Genomic DNA, 19,582 nt, shown 5'->3' on the forward strand with positions numbered 1-19,582 from the left:
GCACGTTAAGCATGGCTCTGCACCACTGTGGTGTAACTCAATTTTATTAGAAATTAGTGTTTGTTTCCATCACCTATGCTGAACAACAGAGAATTGTAGTTATATGATAAAAGAGACGTTCTCTTATGCCAGGACCTGTGCCATCCTTCAGGCAGACCTTGGTCAGATAACAAACTGAATAAAACCCGATACTGGTACGTGTGGTTAACAGCAAGCTGTCAGTTTTCTCAGACACTGATGACATTTGACTTTTCATCCACACTTTTTGTTTACTTTCCCCTGGGCTACTCAGAGTTGAAAAATTCACAGAACTAAGCTGCTTTCTGAACGGAGTTAGGAAACTCAATTCTCTAAACCCTTACACCACAAAGTCTGATTTAAAAAGCTAAGATTACTTCAATGAGTTCAATGTTAGTGTTCTACTTAAGACCAAGGCGATATTTCAATTAGAGAAAAGTGCCCAGAGTCCCAGACTATCTTGCTTCCTTAGGAAGACTAGCTACCACTGAGACAGCAGAGGAGCTGAATGTCAAAGCAGTAAAGAGGCTACAGGGGCTGTGAAGGTCCAAGACAATCATTAAAATACCTCAGTGTGGAGCTGGGACTGGGAGTATTAAAGGACTTCAGGAAGGCAGCTGAAGAAATAGGCCAGTGGCTGCAGGCAGAAGTGTCCCAGGTTCTGTGGGAAAGCCGCAAGGTCAAAGCTAGAATCTGGCCAAAGAAATGGATTTGTCCCCATCTTGTTACGTCAGTGAGGCTGGGAGAATTGTTTATAGCTGATCACCAGGGTACCTCCCCTGGAAGTCTATACATTCAAGGCTGTGACAAGTGTAAAATACCTGATTGGTGACATTTCCCTGCCCCATCATGTCAGTTCACGTCTTTGTTGAGTGTCTGCTGACCCTGGCCTGGCATTTGCCCATAGTCTCAGTAGGGTCAGCCACGAGCAGCCACTTTCGGGCTTACAGTAAGAGTAGTCGAGAGATGAACTTGATAACCTATGTCCCTTTCCAAATGAGTGGGTATTGCTCAGTGGCTATATTGCTTTGTTAGGTTGGCCGAACACTCCCTCCCTGATGGCATTCTTTTGGAAAAGAATTCGGATAAGCAGCCTGCCAAGGGCCAATCTAAACAGAAGGGAATGAAAACCAAAGCTCTGAAGAGGAACTCACACCTTTGCCCCAGAGCTGGTGCTTGGCACTTCCATGGCCAAGTTACCCAACAAGAAAGAAATGAAGAAACCTTTTAAGGGGCTTAGGCTGCTCACATCATCCTGTGTTTAGACTCACCCCTGGGTAGAACCACCATCCTCAGCCAGAACACAAACCCCATGCGTGGCTGGGGGAGGGGGAGACGTGTGACTAAGCACGTGGCACCGCTGCACCGGGCTGCCAGGAATGCAGGACTACACCCACTGCCCACGGCTCCACAGCTTTCCTGCTGTGGCCCATGCTCCTGGCCCCTAACATGGCTCTTTGGCCTCACAGTAAGGACAGCATGCCTTGGCGATAAGGGCAAGAGAATCAAAAAGCAATCTTGCTAGACCCTAGGAGTTAGTTACGTGACTCTCAGATACTGGGGTAAAACATCCTTTCTCACGGGCATTATTAGGACCACAGGTCCCAACTTACACATCGTTCCTCAGCGCTCTCTGGGCCGGCTGCTTGGCCAGCCTGGCAGAGCCAAAGCTGGCCAGTGTTTTTATTGCTTCTTTTATCCCCTCCCTCAGATTGATTCTGCAGGGAAGAGGGGATTATTAGGATCAGAAAAAGACAACGTGGGTCAGGGAATACAAATCTCCTGAACAAAAGTACAAAGTGCTTTAAAGAAATAGATCCCAAAGGCATCGAGAAGGGCCCGGGGTTCTGCCTTACCCAGGTTGTTGGCACCCTGGAGGGATAGCAGGAATACCCAATCCTCTCATTAGACCTGTAACTATTCATTTCCTAGATTATTTAAAACAAACTCACAAAGCCTGTGCTTAAACACCTTAGGAACAAAAGGAGCCCCACCTTTTAAGAAACTGCGCCTCCATAGCACCAGCAGCCACCTCCACAGAATGAACCCATTCTCCATGGGCCTCAGCTGAGGCCTAAAAGTAGCCCTTCAGCAGAGCAGAGGGCCAAGGGGAATGTTCTTAGCAGGAGGTGGGCCGGTCGGTCCACTCACCCCAGGGGCAGAATGCTCCCCGTCAGGCAGGCAGGGAGACGCTGAGCAAAGGAGCCAGGATGCAGTCATCTTGAAGTGCTCAGGGAGCCGGGCACAGGAATGTGGTCCCTCCCCTGCTCAGGCGCTCTGACCTCCCAGGCAAGGCCTGCCATGCCTCTGGGTGTTGGAGCAGAGACCCAGCCAGCAGCAGCGTGGGGTGGCCCATGGGGTGGGGTTCCACAGGAGGGGAGACAGGGTGTCCTGTGCCCTGACTCCCTGAGGGTCTTGTCAGTCACGATGGGCAGACTGGTGGCCGAGCTGCCGGTCATCGTAAGTGCTGTAGCGCTTGACATGGATGCGGCGGACACGGTCCCGCAGGTCCAAGGTCTCCTCGTCTTCACTGGGGGAAGCCTGGCTGCGGCTACGGCTGGTGGCCTCCAACAGGGAGTTGTCAGGGACTCGGGGGGTCTCGTAGAGCAGGACATTGAGTGTCTCCTCATAGATTCGGGCCTCTGGGAATTCCACCTGGGGGGACGGGGACAAGAGGACTGAAGGAGGTTTCATCCCAGAGAGGGAGCAGCATGTTAGGGCCCCTGGCCCTGCGCTGGCTCCAAAAGGTCGGAACTCTAACGAGACAGAGGGCTGTCTCCTGGGTGAGGGCAGGTCACCCTCTGAAGGTGTGAGATGTACTCTGTGCACATAAGCATGCAGAAGACGAGCACGCTCTCCACACCCCACCGCATCCCCGACCAGGGGACTTGTATGTGCAGAGGTTCGGGCCCTGGCGTTGTGGTTAGGCCTAGGTACAAGTATAGCTCCAGTACTTCATAGCTAGGGCCCTGGGCTTAACCTTGCTGTGCCTCAGTTTCCACATGTGTAAAATCATGGTTAATATCTACCTCAGAGAGTTGTGGTGAATGTTAATTAAAAGACAGGAAGGGATGGCATTCAAGGCACCCGAATTCTAGCCTAACTTGCTGTGTCATCTTGAGCTTATGTTCCCTCCTCTGTCAAATGGCTCTAGGCCTGCCTGTCTCACATGTATGGTGCGAGGAGTCAAAAAACTCATGAAAGAGAAAGCACTTAACAGGACAGATGCTGCCGCTACTTCCGCAGTGTAACCAGCCCCCAAAGAAACCTGCCCTTGAATCCTGACTCCATTGATATGTGCACATGGGAGCCACCCCTCCCAAAAATGACAGGAGGAAGCAGGGGCACCTCCTGTAAGCAATCCTTCCCCGACCCTCAGACTGCCCAACTGTAGGCACTTCAGAAGTCTGGGGGCCAAAGTGCTACACCAGCTTGGCTGCTTTAAGCCCTTCACATGCATCCAACTCCCCCAGATGAGCTGCCCTCACGCCCCAGCAAAGCCTGGCTATCTCCAGAACACACACTCGAGGGGGGCAGCTACGCTCTGGGGAGGACACCGAATGCTTGCGGCCTGGGAGAGAGGGGTTAGCTGAGTTTTTGTTAGCTATCGCCTCACAGATTCCTTACACGTGCCTGGCACTGTGTTGTTACTGCAGAGGCTAAGCTGATTGACCAGGAACAGCCAACTAGCAAGGACCAAAGAAGAGGCCTGAACAGCTATTTTCACTACACTACACTGCTTCTCTTAAGAATTGTCTCATTTTCATAACAGCTCTGTTAAATTCGCACTATCATTCCCATGTTTGCAAACAAGGAAACTGAGGCCCAAATGGTTTAAATGGCTTATCCAGAGGCCGAAAACTGGTAAATGGTGGGACCAGAGTTCAAACTGGAATTGGGCCAACTCCAAAGACCTGGTCCTTTCCACTGCACTGGTTGTTCCCTTCCCAACAGCCCCTGCCCCTCAGCTGACTGCAACGAGTAGTTCCCGTGCGACTCCCTGAGCCCCTGGTACTGGCTTTTATCCTTGCCCAGCACCGTCCATCATGGCATGCCTTTTGCTCTCTGTGGTGAAAGGCTCCGTGGGGCTGCCCTGGTGTGTGCCCTGCCCCCACCTGTGCAGAGGGAAGCCCCCCATACCTTAGTCTGCTTCTTCTCCGTGGCATACACAATGGAGGTGCAGCACACCTCTGCCAGCTTACGGCCCTGCCCATAGAAGGACCAGCAGCAGATCTCATCGCCGATGACGTCCTTGATGAAGAGCACGCGGCCATTGAAGCGCAGGGAGAGCTTGTCAAACAGTTCGATGTTTTTCAGTAGGTGGTCATCAGAGTTGCTGAAAAACCCACGAGGGCCAGCAGGCCTGGGAATGAGGTTCTAGCACATGGAGGGTACTAGCTGGGCTCTCCCTACCCCTCCCGTCATTCGGAAATGAGGAAAAGTCAAGATGCCAGAGGGGACAGGAAGAGAAGGGGTCACAGGGCACCCTCTGGGCTTGGGGGCCCGAGAGGAAAAGGAGTTGAGTTGGTTTTAAGTTAAAGCAGAGAGAAGTGAGAGAGGAAGTGCCCCTCTCATTAGGCCTGGAAGGAAGGAGACTTGCTGCTATCTCAGCAGGATTCTTTCCCTTGTTGTAGGGGTGACACTGGCAAGGTGTCTGTCCACAGAGAGTCACTGGGAGGGGTTGGGCCTCGGAGCCTGCAGCCTCCTGCATAGACCTAACTGTGGCGTGTTGAGAGGACACTGGGGGTCAGGAGGACACTGGCCCAGTGCAAAGGCGGGCTTAGGAGTCCTAGCCCATTGGCTTCCAAGTGTCCCCCCCCCTCCCCCCGTAAGGTAATGCTCGGAAAACACCTGGCATGCTGCCTGACATGACACAAGGCAAGAGGGTGTGACATGTTCGGTCTCGTCTGTATCCCAGCCAGGGCCCTGCACCAAGTTCCAGATGCCTATGCTCCGATTCACCTTCTACTCTCTGTCCTTCCCTCCTAAGACCCAGACCCATGCCAACTGTGCTAGGAGTGCAGGTGACTTCCCTTGGGTCTGCTGCCCAACTTCCACTCTGGCTGCTTGGCCCTTTCCGCTGCTTCTGCTGCCCCCCCCCACCCCCCCCACCCCCCCACCAAGGCCCACCCTACCTGGTGTAGGAATACTTGTTGTTGCTTCTATTGTACAGCAGCTTCACCACGGGCTGTGGGGGAGGAGCGTGTGAGGGCCGGGCCGGGGTCCTGGCACCCCCCGCCTGTAGCCCTCAGGTCCCACCCAGTACCTTGGTGGAAGCTTCGATGAGCCTCTCCTCCTCCTTCAGGGATGTGATGACAGGGATGTTGCACACAGGCTGGTAGGAATCCTTCTTGTCCTGGGTGACACACACAGCCGAGAATCGTTTTTGATGCCTGCTGTTTGCTAGGCTTAGCCAGGCTTTCGCCAGGAGCTGTCAGAACCGCTCTGACATGGCCACCCCCTGCTTGTTGAGGAGGTATCAGGCCATGACCAGGAAGCCCCTGGTAATAGGGACTGCCAGCTGGCAAGCGGACTCCCATTTCCAGAAAACCTCAAATCTAGTCTCTAGGCCAGCCAGGGGTGTCCAAACATTTTCAACGTTTTTCACCAAGGGCCATATGTGGTAAAATACACAAACAGCTGGGCCACTTACTCGAGGTGAAGTACGTATTGCCTCACCTGGTTTATTTAAGTAAACTAAATATATTTTTGGAATTTGCTACAGGCCAATTAACAATGGACTGCGGACCGCAGTTGGCCCACGGGCCGCAGTTTGGACACCCCTGCTCTAGGCTATAAACTAGCAGCAGAGCCTAGACATACTGCCTGAGTCCGTCACCTCACAAACTGACTGGCTGCCCATTTGTTTGGCCTGGGCAACGCCTGGCGTGTCTAACGAGGTCTGGACTCACCAAACATACCTGCCACACAGCCTTCTAGGAACTGGACCCTTATGTCCCCAAACCTCATCAACCGGCCCAACTCTGCCTCTGTACCTGCAGGGCGGTCTGGCACATGTTCACCAGCCCCTGAATGAGGTAATATTTCGCTTCAGCCATCAATTCCTTGATTTCTTGCCGGTTTTGAGGGAGGATGATGGTGTCATCACGGAGGTAATTCAAAATGGTGCCAAAGTGCTTTCCACATCGATCTATGAGGATCCAGCCTAGGGATTCAGATGGGTCCCAGGGGGTTACTGTTTGCCTCCAGGTACTTTCAGAAGCACAGGCCACCTGATGAGTCTGGTGACAGGTGGCAAAGCGCACATGAGCTTAAGGCCCACAGCACAGGGTAATAAAGGGGAACAGGACCTCTAGCTCTTAGGTCCGTGGCTGCTCTTCGCCCCTCCTCCCGGAAACCAAGCACTGGCACATATCCTGGGAGAGACAGGCCCTCCAGGCTCTGTGGAGGCTGCAGAGGTCCAAGCTGAGGTGCCCGCCACCTGACAGCACAGAAAATAGCACTGCCCTGCCCACCTTCTGTCCACTGCGCCTTCACTATGGTGAAGCTTCTTATGAGAATCTAGTCTTATGTCAATAAAAAACAAAGTACGGATTGTCTCCCTGGAAAATGTGGAAACACACAACATTCTATATGTACACTTTCTAAGGGAAGGAGTCCTGTACGAGGTGAACTGGAAAAGTGAACTTGGACTCTAGATCTGCCAGGCTGAAGCCCTGACGTCACTTCCCCCGGAACTCCTCCTTCCTCCCCACCTCGCCCAGCAAGCCCCAGTACCTCACCTTCTTTGTCAGTCAGCACCTCCATGCGCCCGCTGAACATGGCCTTCAGCATGGTGTCGTGCCTGGTTAGCGCCCGCACGGTGGTGTAGTACAGGGAACCGCCCACATTGAGCTGGACGTATTTGTTGCCCAGGCTTCCTCCCTTGAAGCCACTCAGCTTGGGCTTGGCCCCTGAGGCTGGGCACAGACAGGTATCCCCCGACATCTCCCGCTGCAGGTAGATCACCACACGGCAGGAGGTTGGCTTGGAAGGCTCCGCCGTGGTGGAAGGGTCACGAGTGAGTGGCCAGCGGAGGCCAGAGCCTCATACTCTCAGTGCTGTGAGCAGGAGAGAAGAGAGAAGACAGGAGTTGGCGGAGGAGAGGCCTTCAGCCAGAAGGAGATAGGAGGAAAAACACTGACCACCCACTCATTCTCTTCTTGATGAGCCCGATTTCCTGGCAGAGGTAAGGCCCTGGGCAATGGTAAGAAAGATGCTTCTGCTGTTCCTCATGGTACCAGGAAGCAGGTCTGGGACGTCTCCTAGAGCCCGAAGCTGGTCACCTCCCCAACCTCCCTGAGACTCAGCTGAGCTCTGGGTGGCAAGGGGGACAAGCAAGCCCTTGGAACCAGTCAGAGGAACAGACTGGGCAGAGTAGACGTGTTCAAGCTGGGGATCCACCAGTCGGATTCCAGTTATTTTCTTCTCCAGGTTCCTATGATCCAAGACCTCCAGTCAAACCTACTGGGAGACTAGCCAGCCTAGGAGTTTCCCAGGAGCCCGAGAGACAGGATGTACTTCCCCTCTAAAGATTCCAGGCTCAGGAGCAGCCTGCACCAGTACCACCCGGAGTCTGGCTTCAGGAAGGCAAGTAAAGCAGCTTCAGGAGAGCACGGAATGAGTCAGGCTGGAGGGAACACCGCGGTCAGTGTTCTTGGCAGAGGTGACCCTGGCTTCAGCTGGGGTTTCCTGACCTTCCCCTTTCTTGGCACCAGCCCTGTCCCAAGTTCCTGAATTTGTCACCATTTTTCAGGATAGAACAACTACAGGATGGCTATTTTTGCTTCTTTTCCTGAAAGGGGGCCCAGCCCTATCTCTTCCTCTCTTCCTTCCCAACAAGACTGGGGAGAAAGGGCTAGAAAAAAACCAGATGATAAATCTAAAAACAATGAAGTGACTTAGAAGTTCATGGAAGGGAAGAGCAAGGAAAGCAAAGGAAGGCAAAGTCAGGTCACCTCTTGTGATTTAGATTCTATAGTATATGTTTTGGTTTTCTAGAGAATCACTAAAATTCATTTGCCGAAGAAAAAAATAATAGCAAACATCCATTGCATGTTTACTATGTTCCAGGTACTATTCTAGGCATTTAATATGTAGTAGCTCATTACTTCATTCAGCAATAAAACAACAGTGAGTGCCTACTATGTTAAGCAGTAGGGATAGAGAGATGAGAAGATATTGTCCTTGCCTTCAAGGAGTTCAAAGAAGCATCATAATGGTAACAAAAATAAAAAATAATAAGAGTTAGCATTTACTGTGCCTGTGCTATGTGCCAGGCACTGGGGATACAGAAGAGAACAAACAAGGCATGGCCTCATGGAGCTTACATTCTAGTTGGCGGATATAGACAAAAAATGAATAAGCAGGTAATCCAAAAGTGAGAAAGGCAATGAAGATAGTAAAACAATGTTAAGAAAGTGACTAGGGAGAGGCACTAATCTAGACAGGGGGCCAGGGAACGCGTCTTTGGGAACGTGATATTCCAGCTGAGGTCTGAAGGAGTATTTTAGACACATGGAAGGGTAAGTGCCAAGTTCCTCAGTTAGACACACATTTTAGGAACAAAAATCAGGCCAAGATGGCTGGTGCATAGAAAGGGGAAAGTTGGCTTGATGTAAAGGGAAGGCAGGGGCCAAAATCACATTAAAGAGTCTGGATTTTATACCAATTGCAATGGAAATCGATTGGAGAGCTGGTTGTTGTTTTTTTTAAATAATTTATTTTTTTTTCTAAACTTTTATTTAAGTGTGTTTTTCCAGGACCCATCATCAGCTCCAACTCAAGTAGTTGTTTCAATCTAGGTGTGGAGGGCGCAGCTCACAATGGCCCATGCGGGGATCGAACTGGCAACCCTGGTGTTGTTACGAGCTTCGAGCTCTAACCAACTGAGCTAAGTGGCTGCCCCGATTGGCGTTTTAAGGAGGGGAGTGATATGACCTGAATTATTTCTATTTTGAAAAGCTCACTCTGGCTGCTGTGTAGAGAATGAATTTAAGGGTTCGAGAGAGCAAGTGGGAAGACCAAAGGAAGCAGTAGTTTAGGCAAGAAATGGTGAAGGCTTGGACTATACTGACGATAACCGAGACAGAAAAAAGTGAACTTATTTCATTTAACCATCACAACATGCAGAAATTTACAGTTGCCAACATCTCTTATAAGTGCAACCCAAAAGCAGTGCACTGGTTTTCCCAAGTTTATTGCTCCATTCTCCAAAGTGCTTAGCACAATGCCACACACATTTTAAAGTATTTAATATATGTCGGTTTGTTATACTGAAATTGTCGCTGAAAAGATTTAGGTAGGTCCCTGGGAAGAATGTCCAAGGGCCAGAGCAGATGCTGTGTGAAGTACTGAATTCCTTTGACTCATTAGCCTCAAGGATGGAATGAACCCTCACCAGAAGATTGCCCAATCAATAAGTAACACTAGTCTGAGATCACCTTACCTTCTTCAGCCCACTCCATAGGAATAAATCCAGCCCTTAACAGGTTTTAACAAGTTCCTATGTATTTTGTATCTAGCCCCAATTTCCCCAGGATCAAAGAAAGCACACGTACAGATTCTGCCAAAGCAAAGGAACTCAAAGGCTAGTCGGCTGCCAACAGAGGAAGACAAATCCAGAGCTAATCTATTCCTTTCCTACAAAGCAATTACTATGAGCCCTTGGATGACGTCAGCTCAGATTCTGCCCAGACCAATGAGTTCCAGGAATTCTTTGGCAGGTGACGCCCCAGAAAGTAATTCCAGTGAGAATGAAGTTTCCACTGGTAGCCACAGTGCTCTTCCTTCCGGACTTCGGCGTGGCTATTTGGGGATGCCTGAAGCTACGGGCGTATCTGTGTCTCACTCAGCGAAGCTAAGGGGAACCCAAGTAGAATAAAGGGCAAACAACCACGACTGTGGAAGGAGGTGGCATCCTAAAGGAAGACCCAGAAATTCGTCACACACGGGGGAAACGGGGAGTGGGAAGAGAGCCGATCTTGGTTAGGGACAATGGATCTAGATGAAATCCTAGGTGTAAAAATCTTAGGCTTCATCCAAAGGGTCTGGAGAAATTTAGGGAAACCCGACCTCTCTGTGGCCAGTGTACAGTCTCACCCAGCCCTTACCCCTCCTTACTGGCGAGAAAACGAGGCCGGTTTTGACACACCCTCAGTAGGGGATTTAAGCTCTCCCTCTCCCCTACACCGTCTCTCGCCTTTTCCCCAGGTCCAGGTGGGGTTCTCTTTGCTCCAGCCCAGGGCCCATCCATCCCTTCCCCCAGGGTATCGGCAAACCCGGTTCTCACCGTCCCTGGGGGCGCCTCTCCTCTCAGCTTGGTTGCAAGCCGAAACCGTGCCGCCCCTAGGCTGTGGCCCCAGCCTGCCAGCAATCCCGGGCTGTACACTCACACCCTCCGACCGGGGACTCCGCCTTGAGTTACCGCCCAGACGGGCCAGCCTACGATCCTGAGATTATAAGGCCAAGCACGCCCAGCACCCAATCAGGGCAGAGGGAAGAGCCCCTGAAAGTATTCCGTGGTAAACGCACAACTACTTCCGGCAGCCTTTCCGGTGCAAAGGCCTCTGGATCTTGTAGGCAGCCGACTTTCTTCTTGGGCCTCTGTTTCCCAGTAGGCTCTGCGGGTTAGTCGCGTGTAAGTGCTTCCGGTGTCAGGTAGTGACGTTATGTGTAAACAGGTCCTGTAGCCGTGGCAGCGGCTGAAGCGGGCGAGCTAGGTACGGCTGCCGCGGACCGGGGAGAGAAGTTTCCTGCGGACATCAGCCTGCGCCGCAGCACACCGCCACTACGGGGTCGGAAGGTAGGCCGTGACCCTGGGTCGGGGGACGCGGGCGGAATCGGGGCGAGATGACAGGCCCGCGCGCGCTAAGGAAAGGCGGTCCCAGGCCGAAAGAAACGTGGGAATTACGCCCGACTCTTTGGGAGGGGTTTTACACACAGCTTGGGCCTGGAGCTTTGCCTGTTGATACTCGCAACAATTTTATGAGGAAATTGCGGCTCGGATAAGTTCAAGAGGTTTACATAGTGAAGACAGCCAGCTCCATCACCCAGATCTAACTTTCTTCCCAGTGCCCTTTCCTCACACCCCAGAGACGGAGCCTGCTGGTAGTGCCTGGCGTGGATCGGGGGAGTCAGGGGCGGAGAGAGTGTACACGCCCTCATCTCCGGGGAGCTCGGTCTGGCTTTTGTGCCCGGTGTTTCTCAGATGCTCAGACGCGCGTGGGGTGGGAGTTGGAAGAGAATCTGATAGTCAGCTGTGAACCTTCTCTGGTCTGACCCATCTCATTCAGCTATTCCCTCTAGCTATGCAGTTGTCTCAAACCAGAAATGGGACTCTTGTCAGACTCTCCTTCACTCATCCTCAAACCCCTACATTCAGTCATTCCTTGACTGAATTCTGACAACTCAACTTACAAAGCATCTCAAATTGGAACACTTTTCTTTGGCTCTAAGCCTTGGTTACTATAATAGCCTCCTCTGTTTTCAGCCATTCATCCCACAAACAATTGTTGAGTGCCAATTATGTGCAGGCCTCATGCTAGATGCGAGGGTTAGGGTGATGGACAAGGGAGGTGTGGCCCCACCCTCTTGTTCCCTCTAATCCACTCCATTCTGAGTCAGAGTGATCTCTCTAAAAGGCAAGTTTGATTATGTTACTCTGTTGAGATCCCACTGGCTGCCCTTTACCCTTCTGATACAATCCAAACTCATTACTATGACTTTCAGAGCCCTCTATGACAGCTCTAGCCTCTCCATCTAGCCTTATTCTGTTCCATGCTCCCCCTTGCTCACTGTTTCAACCACACTAGCCTTTCAGTTCTTGGAATGTGTTAAATTTCTTACAGCCGCAGGATCTTCACACATGCTTTTCCTTCTGCCTGGAATGCCTCCTCCCCAGTTCACTTAGAAAACGTTTAAACATTCTTGAAGTCTCAGATTGTCACTTTTTCAGAAGGCTTTTGTTGACACCCCCGCCCCCATGAGAATTATGTTCTCCTGCTGCAGCTTCACCCAGTACCAGTGCTTTTCCTCGTACTATTAGCACAATTGGTGATTATTTGTTTACTATCTGTCCAGAGGTCAGGAACTAAAAGCATTGAAGCACTTTCTTCACTACTCTGTCTTCAGAGCAGGGACTCAGTGTTTTTGAATAAACGCATGTTCTCAGGAAAGGGAGTGGAAATGGAAGCAAATGTGTGTTTGCTCCCTTGGGTTACTGAAGCTTTCTAGAGCAGTTGGTCTGGTTAGTCATCCAGGAGGTGTTAAATCAGGGGTGTCCAAACTACGGCCGGCGGGCCAACTGCAGCCCGTGATCCATTTTTAATTGGCCCACGGCAAATTCCAAAAATATACCAGAATATGGCCCGCACATGAAACCTGGCGGTATTGCATTTCTTGGTTTTAACTCTAGGTGGAGCTACTGAGTTGATCAAGGCAGTTCCTCTACAAAACAAAATTAAGGAAAGAAAAATTTTGCCACAGCGCACTGAAAATGACAACACCAAAGAAATGCAAGATAGCAAGTGAGTGTAGAAAATTTCAGACACGGTGGGAAAATGAATACTTCTTTGTGGAAGTCAAGGGGTATTGTGTGTGTTTGATTTGTAATGAGAGTGTCGCAGTGATGAAGGAGTACAATGTAAGACGACACTACGAAACCAAACATCAGACCTACATGTCCTACACTGGTGTGGAACGAGAACAGAAGGTTAAACAGATGACAACTATCTTGCTAGCGCAACAACAGTATTTTTCCTGTGCCAAAAAACTCAAGAAAATGCCACAATAGCCAGCTATGAGGTGGCTCAACTCATTGCCCAGCATGGGAAGGCTTTTTCAGATGGTGAATTTATAAAACAGTGCCTCACTAAAATCGCAGGAATAATGTGCCCAGAAAAAAGTCAAGAATTCGACAGCGTTAGCCTATCAAGAAACACAGCTGTGCGGCGAATCGAAGACTTGTCAGCCAACATAAAACATCAACTGTCAGACAAAACGTGTGCTTTTGATTTCTACTCCATTGCATGTGATGAGAGCACAGATGCCACAGATACCTCACAGTTATTAATTTTTTTGCGGGGAGTTGACAGTAACTTTTGCGTTACGGAGGGGCTGCTTGATCTCAGCAGTCTAAATACCACAACAACGGGTAAAGACATTTTTGAAGCTGTGTCAAATGCAATTGACAAGATAGGACTTAAATGGGACAAGTTGTGTGGAGTTACAACGGATGGAGCTCCAGCTATGACAGGCAAGCACAAAGGAATGGCCTCTATGGTGTGCGCCCAGGTGCAGGAGAGCGGAGTGAGGCAGTTAAAATGCACTGTATCATCCACCAAGAAGCGCTCTGTGCCAAGACAGCACAGCTCAGCGATGTGATGAACACTGTTGTGAAAACGGTAAACATAATTCGAGTACGAGCACTCTACCACAGAGAATTTCAAACTTTCTTACCTGACGTTGATGCTGAGTGTGGGGACCTGCTCTACCATTCAGAAGTGCGCTAAGTCGCGGCTCCATGCTTCAGCGGTTTTATTCTCTGAGATCAGAGATTGACCAGTTTTTGAAAGAAAAAGGACCGACCTCTTCATGAGCTGAGTGACCCTCTATGGTTGGCAGACCTGGCGTCTTTAGTTGATGTCACTGAACACCTCAACACACTCAACAAAAACCTACAAGGCAAAGACCAACTCATACCACAGCTTCACACACACATGAAAGCATTCTGTGTGAGCTCCAACTGTTTGAGGCACAGTTGCGCACCTTCAATGTCGCGCACTTACCCACACGGTCCAAAATCAGATCTGCGTTTCCAAGGGCCGATCTCGCTGATAAAAAGGGGAAATATGTGTCTGTGATCACATGTCTCATGACAGAATTTTCTCAGGGCTTCCAAGATTTTTCTACCATTGAGAACGATATCAAGCTGTTCGCGGCTCCCTTCATGACAAATGCAGAGGAAGTGGAAGCGAGTCTGCAGTTAGAACTTATAGAAATGCAGTGTGATGATTCTCTGAAGGATCAACACCAGCTTCTCTCCTTACCTGACTTCTACCGGAGCTTGGAAGAAGCCACGTTTCCTCTGATGAGACGCCACGCAGAAAGAATGATGAGTCTGTTCGGATCAACATACATATGTGAACAAACATTTTCTCTGATGAGGCTGAACAAAAGCAGATTGAGAACCAAAATGATCAACTACAATCTCTGTGCCGTCCTTTGCATCTCAACCACAAAACTGACTCCCGGTCTGGCAGCAATCCTGCAAGCCAAAGCGCAACTTCATTTTTCCCACTGAGTGCAACCGTGTTCCCCTGAGTTCAAAATATATTACACATTCCATGTGTTATTAAGCCCTATTACTTAATAAATGTAATCATTTTATGTTGACAGCAATTTTAAAACAAATATTAGTTGATCTGTTTGCAATCCAAACTTTCTTGCATAACAAGCTTGAAATATAGTATATAATTTATTTTATATCCCCACCCCCTCCAGGTCTGTCAAGAAGGACCACCATCCAGAAGGCATCAGAGGCAGCTATTTTGAGAATGAACTGCCAACCTTTTTTGTTCTAAAAAAAAAAAAAAATCCCATTCATGAAAAGCAGTGTTGTAGGCTGATTTATTTAGTTTACTTAAATAAACCAGGTGAGGCAATACGTACTTCCCCTCGAGTGAGTGGCCCGGCTGTTTGTGTATTTTACCGCATATGGCCCTTGGTGAAAAAAGTTTGGACACCCCTGTGTTAAACGCTCAGACTATATGTGTAAATATAAGAACAAGTTGGAAGACGGATCTTTTTATAAATCCTGATCATAAGGAAACTCTGGATGATTAAAATGTTTCAAAAGGAAGATGCTACGTAGCCTACTTCAGTGGATTCCAGTGAGGCCAAAGGCTCTGGGCCACACCTATACACAGACAGCCTATGGACGTACATTAGCTGGCCCACACAACGTGGGATGTGTTTTTGTTTTTTTCCCCCTTACTTTAAATTTTCGAATTAGGTACTTCCCTTTAAAAATCAGGTTCCATATACAAATCTGGATTTCTGGTCCTCTTGAAAGTTCTGGCAGTGGGAGGACTTCATTTTTTTTTAACCATGAATCCTCCTGTGGTACAGGAGCTCTGGGCAGTCACTCCCACAATCACCCCGTTCAGAATAGACCTCTAAGCTGGAAGGGAAACAGGCGAGGCTGGGGGAGGTGCGAGCAGAGGGAAAGGCTGGTGCAGGGCCAGGTCGTGGTACCCTTTGGAACACCTGGGGTTTTGGAATCGGTATAGCAGCCAATGGCTAGACCTGAGTAGCATTGCCTCCATTTCTAGACAGGGCATGTAGTCTCTATTTTTTGTGTTGTTATTTTTAAGCCAGAATGAGGGTAAGTTTTCAGTGTTTCCTTCCCAGAATTGAGGCATCCTTTGGATCAGGAATGCACGGTATCTTGGGAAGGCAGAAAATATCCTTGCTGGTTCTCTTGCCTACAGAAAAACCCCAAACTCTTTAGCTTGGCTTCTAGGGTCTTTCTGCTCTGGCTCCATCTGACTTTTCCAGCTCTATCCTCTGTCCTTTCTAGGCAGGTAGGCCCTTTCAGTGACTTCAGGCTCTGTTCATGCTGTTTTCTCCGCTTGGAATGACTTTCCCTGACTTCCTTACTTGATACGTTGTTGCTGATACTTCATTCCTTTTTGTGTTTTCTGCTAGAAAGAGACTGACCCAACTTTGGGTCCTCGTTCAGGCAAGTGGACAGTATCCAGTGGCATACATTTTGGGTAGTATTTTTACTCCTGGCTTCTTATTTTTCTAACTCTAATTTTTAATTCACTCAGATGTTCTTTTTCTTGCTTTTTGTGTTGTTCCAGTACTGTATTTGAAAGCTTTTTCATGTCCTTTCGGGTGCGTGACTGGGGATAAATATACTTATGGCTGACAACTTAGTGCAGGTATCTACTCCCTCTCCCCAAGTTAACTGTTCTGTGCTCCTCCAATGCTTTAGTAATATTTCTGTAAAAACACTTAACACGGTATAATTTTTCAGTTTACGTGTCTGTCTTCCTCCAGCTAAATAAACTATGTGCTCCTCCAGGGCGAGCACCGTGTGGCGCTCTTCTTTGTACCCCCAGCCTCTAGCAGTGTTGGCATGTAGTAGGCACGCAAGAAATATGTGTTGAATGAACGATGCCTGTGACAAGCAACTGGACTTTATTCTTTCCTGACCCTTGCTCCTATGACACATCTCCTCCTGACTGCCACTGTCACTCCTTCAGAGCAGATCCTCTCTTCTCTAGGGAAGCCAGAAGGGAAACAGGTGAGGCTTAGCGAGGTGGAGGTAGCGGGAAGGGGGAGCCTTTGGTACATCTGGGCTTTTGGGGTCGGAGTCTGGGGGCAGGAGTGGGGCCGGGCTGGGTTGGAAGCAGGCATTTCCTTGGGTGGCTGGGAAGAGATCAGGGATGAGGCTTGTTTCTTTACAGCCATGGCCAAGGACATCCTGGGTGAAGCAGGGCTGCACTTTGACGAGCTGAACAAGCTGCGGGTGTTGGACCCCGAGGTGACCCAGCAGACGACAGAGCTCAAGGAAGAGTGCAAGGACTTTGTGGACAGTGAGTGTCATTTGGGGAGACATGTTGCCACGCAGCTTTATTCCAACAGTGCCCCACTTCCACCCTGCCAGAATGGAGCTGCTGGCTCCTGGATGTGGAGGCTGGCCGTTAGGAATTCCCACGTGCCACCTACCGTCCCTACCTGCCCTCTTATGCTCTTACGTAGTCCCACAAGGAGCACCAGTCAAAATGACACTCGAATACAGAGGAGGGTGTCTTTCAAGATATGCCATCTTTGATTTTTTTTTGCTTTCAGAAACCTTAAACTAAATAGGGGCAGAACTATGGCTTGGGAGTGGGAAAGAGAGTTATGTACTGATGATTTGATTTCTTGGGGAGTAATAGTGTTCTCATTGGTAGGCTTGCCATTCTTGGGAGGGAAAGTTGATTAACCGAAGTCTCTAGAAGCAACTCAACAGACTCTATGAAGTCAGTTTTCAACTAGAGATATCCAGGACACCTCCTGTCCTAGCAGCCAAGCAAGCCCCGTGGCAGACTCGAGCAGATCTAGCCAGAGCAGGGATTTCTGAGCCTTCTGGGGACTCTAGGCTGTGGCGAGAGCTCGCCTGGTGAAAGGTACCATAGGTTCTATCACCAGCCTTCTGATTTGCTGTGTGAACTTTGTCCCACCTCTCTGGGCCTTAGTTTACTCCTCAGTAGAATGGGGTTCCACCACATCAAAGGATACGGTAAAAAAGAGAATGGGAGATTAAGCACTTCAGTGTTTTGAGCTCTTTATTGACTCTGGGCACAGGTAGCAACCCCCACCGCACCATTAACTGAAATCTGGTATGTCATCTGTGGCTATAGTCAAGAGGTAGCATTCCAGTCCTTTCATGAACATGGCCCTCTGTGCTTCCTGTCACTCCTGGGAAAGCAGATGGGGTCCATCCACAGAATGGGCCCACCAGGAGCCTTCATAGCTTGAGGTAACAGCAACTGACTGGCTCAGTGGGGACCCAAGGTCCAGGTGTGTCCAACCAGCTCTGGGCACCTGGCCCCTATCTCTAGGTTCAGACCAAGGGTGGCCGACTTTAGGCCAGCAGACACCAAATTGTTTTGACACGTTAGAAGGGGCAGTTAGTCCTGCTCTCATGCTGCAAGGGAACGCTTAGGGAGAGTAATGACACTGAGAAAATAAAAACATTTTCTTTTTCTTTCCCCAAAAGAAATTGGCCAATTTCAGAAAATAGTTGGTGGTTTAATTGAGCTTGTTGACCAACTTGCAAAAGAAGCAGAAAATGAGAAGATGAAGGTAAGATCAACATGTATTTTGTCTAAATCTTGGCCTGGGACCCTGGTTCACTAGCCCTGTCATTCTTCTGTCCTCTTGACTTGTATTTTGGGTGGAGGGGGAGAGTCTTTTATTTAATTAAAACAAGATTTTACATAATACTTCCTATACGAGCATCAATTCATTATGTTGTGCACCTGAAACATGTTATATGTCAATTATACCTCAATTTAAAAAAATCCAAAAATTCCCGGTCCAAGTAAGCTACTATTGAACTCATACGCCAGGGCACTTTAATCATTATTTTTTGTAAAGGTCCCTGAGATAAATGGTTTTATCCTCATTTTATAAATGAAGAAAGGAAGGGCAGAGTATAGATGACTTGGCAAAGGATACAAAGCTAAGTGGCACACCAGATGGGCCACTGAACACCCTTGTACCTTGTACCAGACTCGGGGGTACGCCTAGCTCCCCCCCCCCCCCCCCCCCCGCAGTCCAGTTCTCATCAGGCACTTTGGGATCATGAGGTTAATGACACTCCCAAAGCTCTGAGGCTCGACCTTCTTTTCCCGCGTGGGCAGTGAGAGAGCCCCCAAGTGGCCCTTACCCAGTTGTGGACTTAATGCTGAAGATGGTTTGAAGGAAGCTGTGACCTTCTTGGGTAATACTGTGTTTTTCTAGGCCATTGGTGCTCGGAACTTGCTCAAATCTATAGCAAAGCAGAGAGAAGCCCAACAACAGCAACTCCAAGCACTAATAGCAGAAAAGAAAATGCAGCTCGAAAGGTAAGAAGTTACATAAAGCAAGTTCTGACTCAGCTGCAATTCTGTTTTTCCTTCTTAATGGCCACCTCTTGTCCTTCATCATTGTTCTCCCAGGAAGTGCTCACTTGTCATCCTGATTCAAAGATTTAAAAAATAAAATAAAATTACACTCAATGGGAAGGAAATAGAAAATTTGTTCATGTCAAACCACCTGTAGTAGAGAGCATGAAAGCTCAGGCAGCAAGTTGGCTGGCCTGCTCTCTGAAAGGAAAAGATCCTCTCAAGGCTGATTTCTTATGGGTGGCCCTGGGCAGGGCTTTGCGCCTCCTTTTTTCTCTCTTTCTTGCCCTAACTTCTTCATTCTGAACTCAGACCATTTCTTGGAATCATTTAAATCACCTCTATTCTTCTCTAGAAGAATTAAATCCATGGTTTATTTCATCCATTTTTAGCGCTTCTAACAATTTTGTTTTTCAGGTATCGGGTTGAATATGAAGCTTTGTGTAAAGTAGAAGCAGAACAAAATGAATTTATTGACCAATTTATTTTTCAGAAATGAACTGAAAATTTCATTTTATAGGAGGGCAAAAAAGAAAAAAAACAAAAACCTCTGTACCATTCCAGTGACTGACCAATGACCCAAGTATGTCACGTGAGGTGGCGTATAAGGAATGCAGCAGCTCTGAAGGCAGTAAAACAAATCTGGGGGAGTTTGTTTCAGATGTCAGTGCACATCTGCTGAACACCCAGTGACCTCAGTGGCCGAGGGTCTCACCTCTTGCAATTTAGCCTCAACTGAGCAGTCTGTAAACTTTGATCCTTTTTTTTTTTTGTAAATTCACAAAGCTTTGGAAGAAAAAGCAATAAATTATTGTTTTCAAATGGCTTATCTATTTCTTCCCGGTGCCCTTAAAGTGTACACTTAACCCCTTGTAAAAGAACCTTGGACTCGCTAGCCTCTA

General features: G+C 48.8%; 2 protein-coding genes across 6 annotated transcripts; one reads left to right on the forward strand and one right to left on the reverse strand.

Annotated features, from left to right (window-relative positions):
* Positions 1–26: 26 nt before the first annotated feature.
* On the reverse strand, positions 27–10,471 carry TNFAIP1 (TNF alpha induced protein 1). The gene is made up of 7 exons (XM_019731405.3): positions 10,310–10,471; positions 6,762–7,079; positions 6,015–6,184; positions 5,285–5,374; positions 5,154–5,206; positions 4,159–4,354; positions 27–2,673 (listed from the first exon to the last, which is right to left on the reverse strand). Exons 2-7 carry the CDS (start codon positions 6,964–6,966, stop codon positions 2,437–2,439), a joined length of 951 nt encoding a protein of 316 aa, XP_019586964.1. The 5' UTR covers positions 6,967–7,079; positions 10,310–10,471; the 3' UTR covers positions 27–2,436.
* Positions 10,472–10,679: 208 nt separating this feature from the next.
* Positions 10,680–19,502, forward strand: IFT20 (intraflagellar transport 20). Of its 5 annotated transcripts, none has more exons than XM_019731402.3 (6): positions 10,680–10,822; positions 16,109–16,330; positions 16,494–16,622; positions 17,792–17,877; positions 18,538–18,641; positions 19,098–19,502. In XM_019731402.3, exons 2-6 carry the CDS (start codon positions 16,201–16,203, stop codon positions 19,177–19,179), a joined length of 531 nt encoding a protein of 176 aa, XP_019586961.1. In that variant the 5' UTR covers positions 10,680–10,822; positions 16,109–16,200; the 3' UTR covers positions 19,180–19,502. The 5 variants fall into 5 exon arrangements, with proteins under 5 accessions (XP_019586961.1, XP_019586962.1, XP_019586963.1 ...); XM_019731404.3 differs by having other exon boundaries at positions 10,682–10,822; positions 16,290–16,330; positions 19,098–19,227; XM_088802052.1 differs by having other exon boundaries at positions 10,686–10,822; positions 16,084–16,330; positions 19,098–19,227.
* The last annotated feature ends 80 nt before the right edge of the window (positions 19,503–19,582 follow it).

The sequence above is a fragment of the Rhinolophus sinicus genome, chromosome 12, assembly GCF_057876585.1.
Source record: "Rhinolophus sinicus isolate RSI-liver-muscle chromosome 12, RSI-T2T, whole genome shotgun sequence".
Lineage (NCBI taxonomy): Eukaryota > Metazoa > Chordata > Mammalia > Chiroptera > Rhinolophidae > Rhinolophus > Rhinolophus sinicus.

Coding starts and splice junctions, on each gene's coding strand:
- TNFAIP1 (XM_019731405.3), bottom strand. CDS start 6,966: ATGTCGGGGGATACCTGTCTGTGCCCAGCCTCAGGGGCCAAGCCCAAG. Junction 6,185..6,761: donor GGTGCTGACTGACAAAGAAG/GTGAGGTACTGG, acceptor CTGAATCCCTAG/GCTGGATCCTCATAGATCGA. Junction 2,674..4,158: donor CGGAGAAGAAGCAGACTAAG/GTATGGGGGGCT, acceptor CCGTCCCCCCAG/GTGGAATTCCCAGAGGCCCG.
- IFT20 (XM_019731402.3), top strand. CDS start 16,201: ATGCCTGTGACAAGCAACTGGACTTTATTCTTTCCTGACCCTTGCTCC. Junction 16,331..16,493: donor GGAAGCCAGAAGGGAAACAG/GTGAGGCTTAGC, acceptor GTTTCTTTACAG/CCATGGCCAAGGACATCCTG. Junction 18,642..19,097: donor AAGAAAATGCAGCTCGAAAG/GTAAGAAGTTAC, acceptor TTTGTTTTTCAG/GTATCGGGTTGAATATGAAG.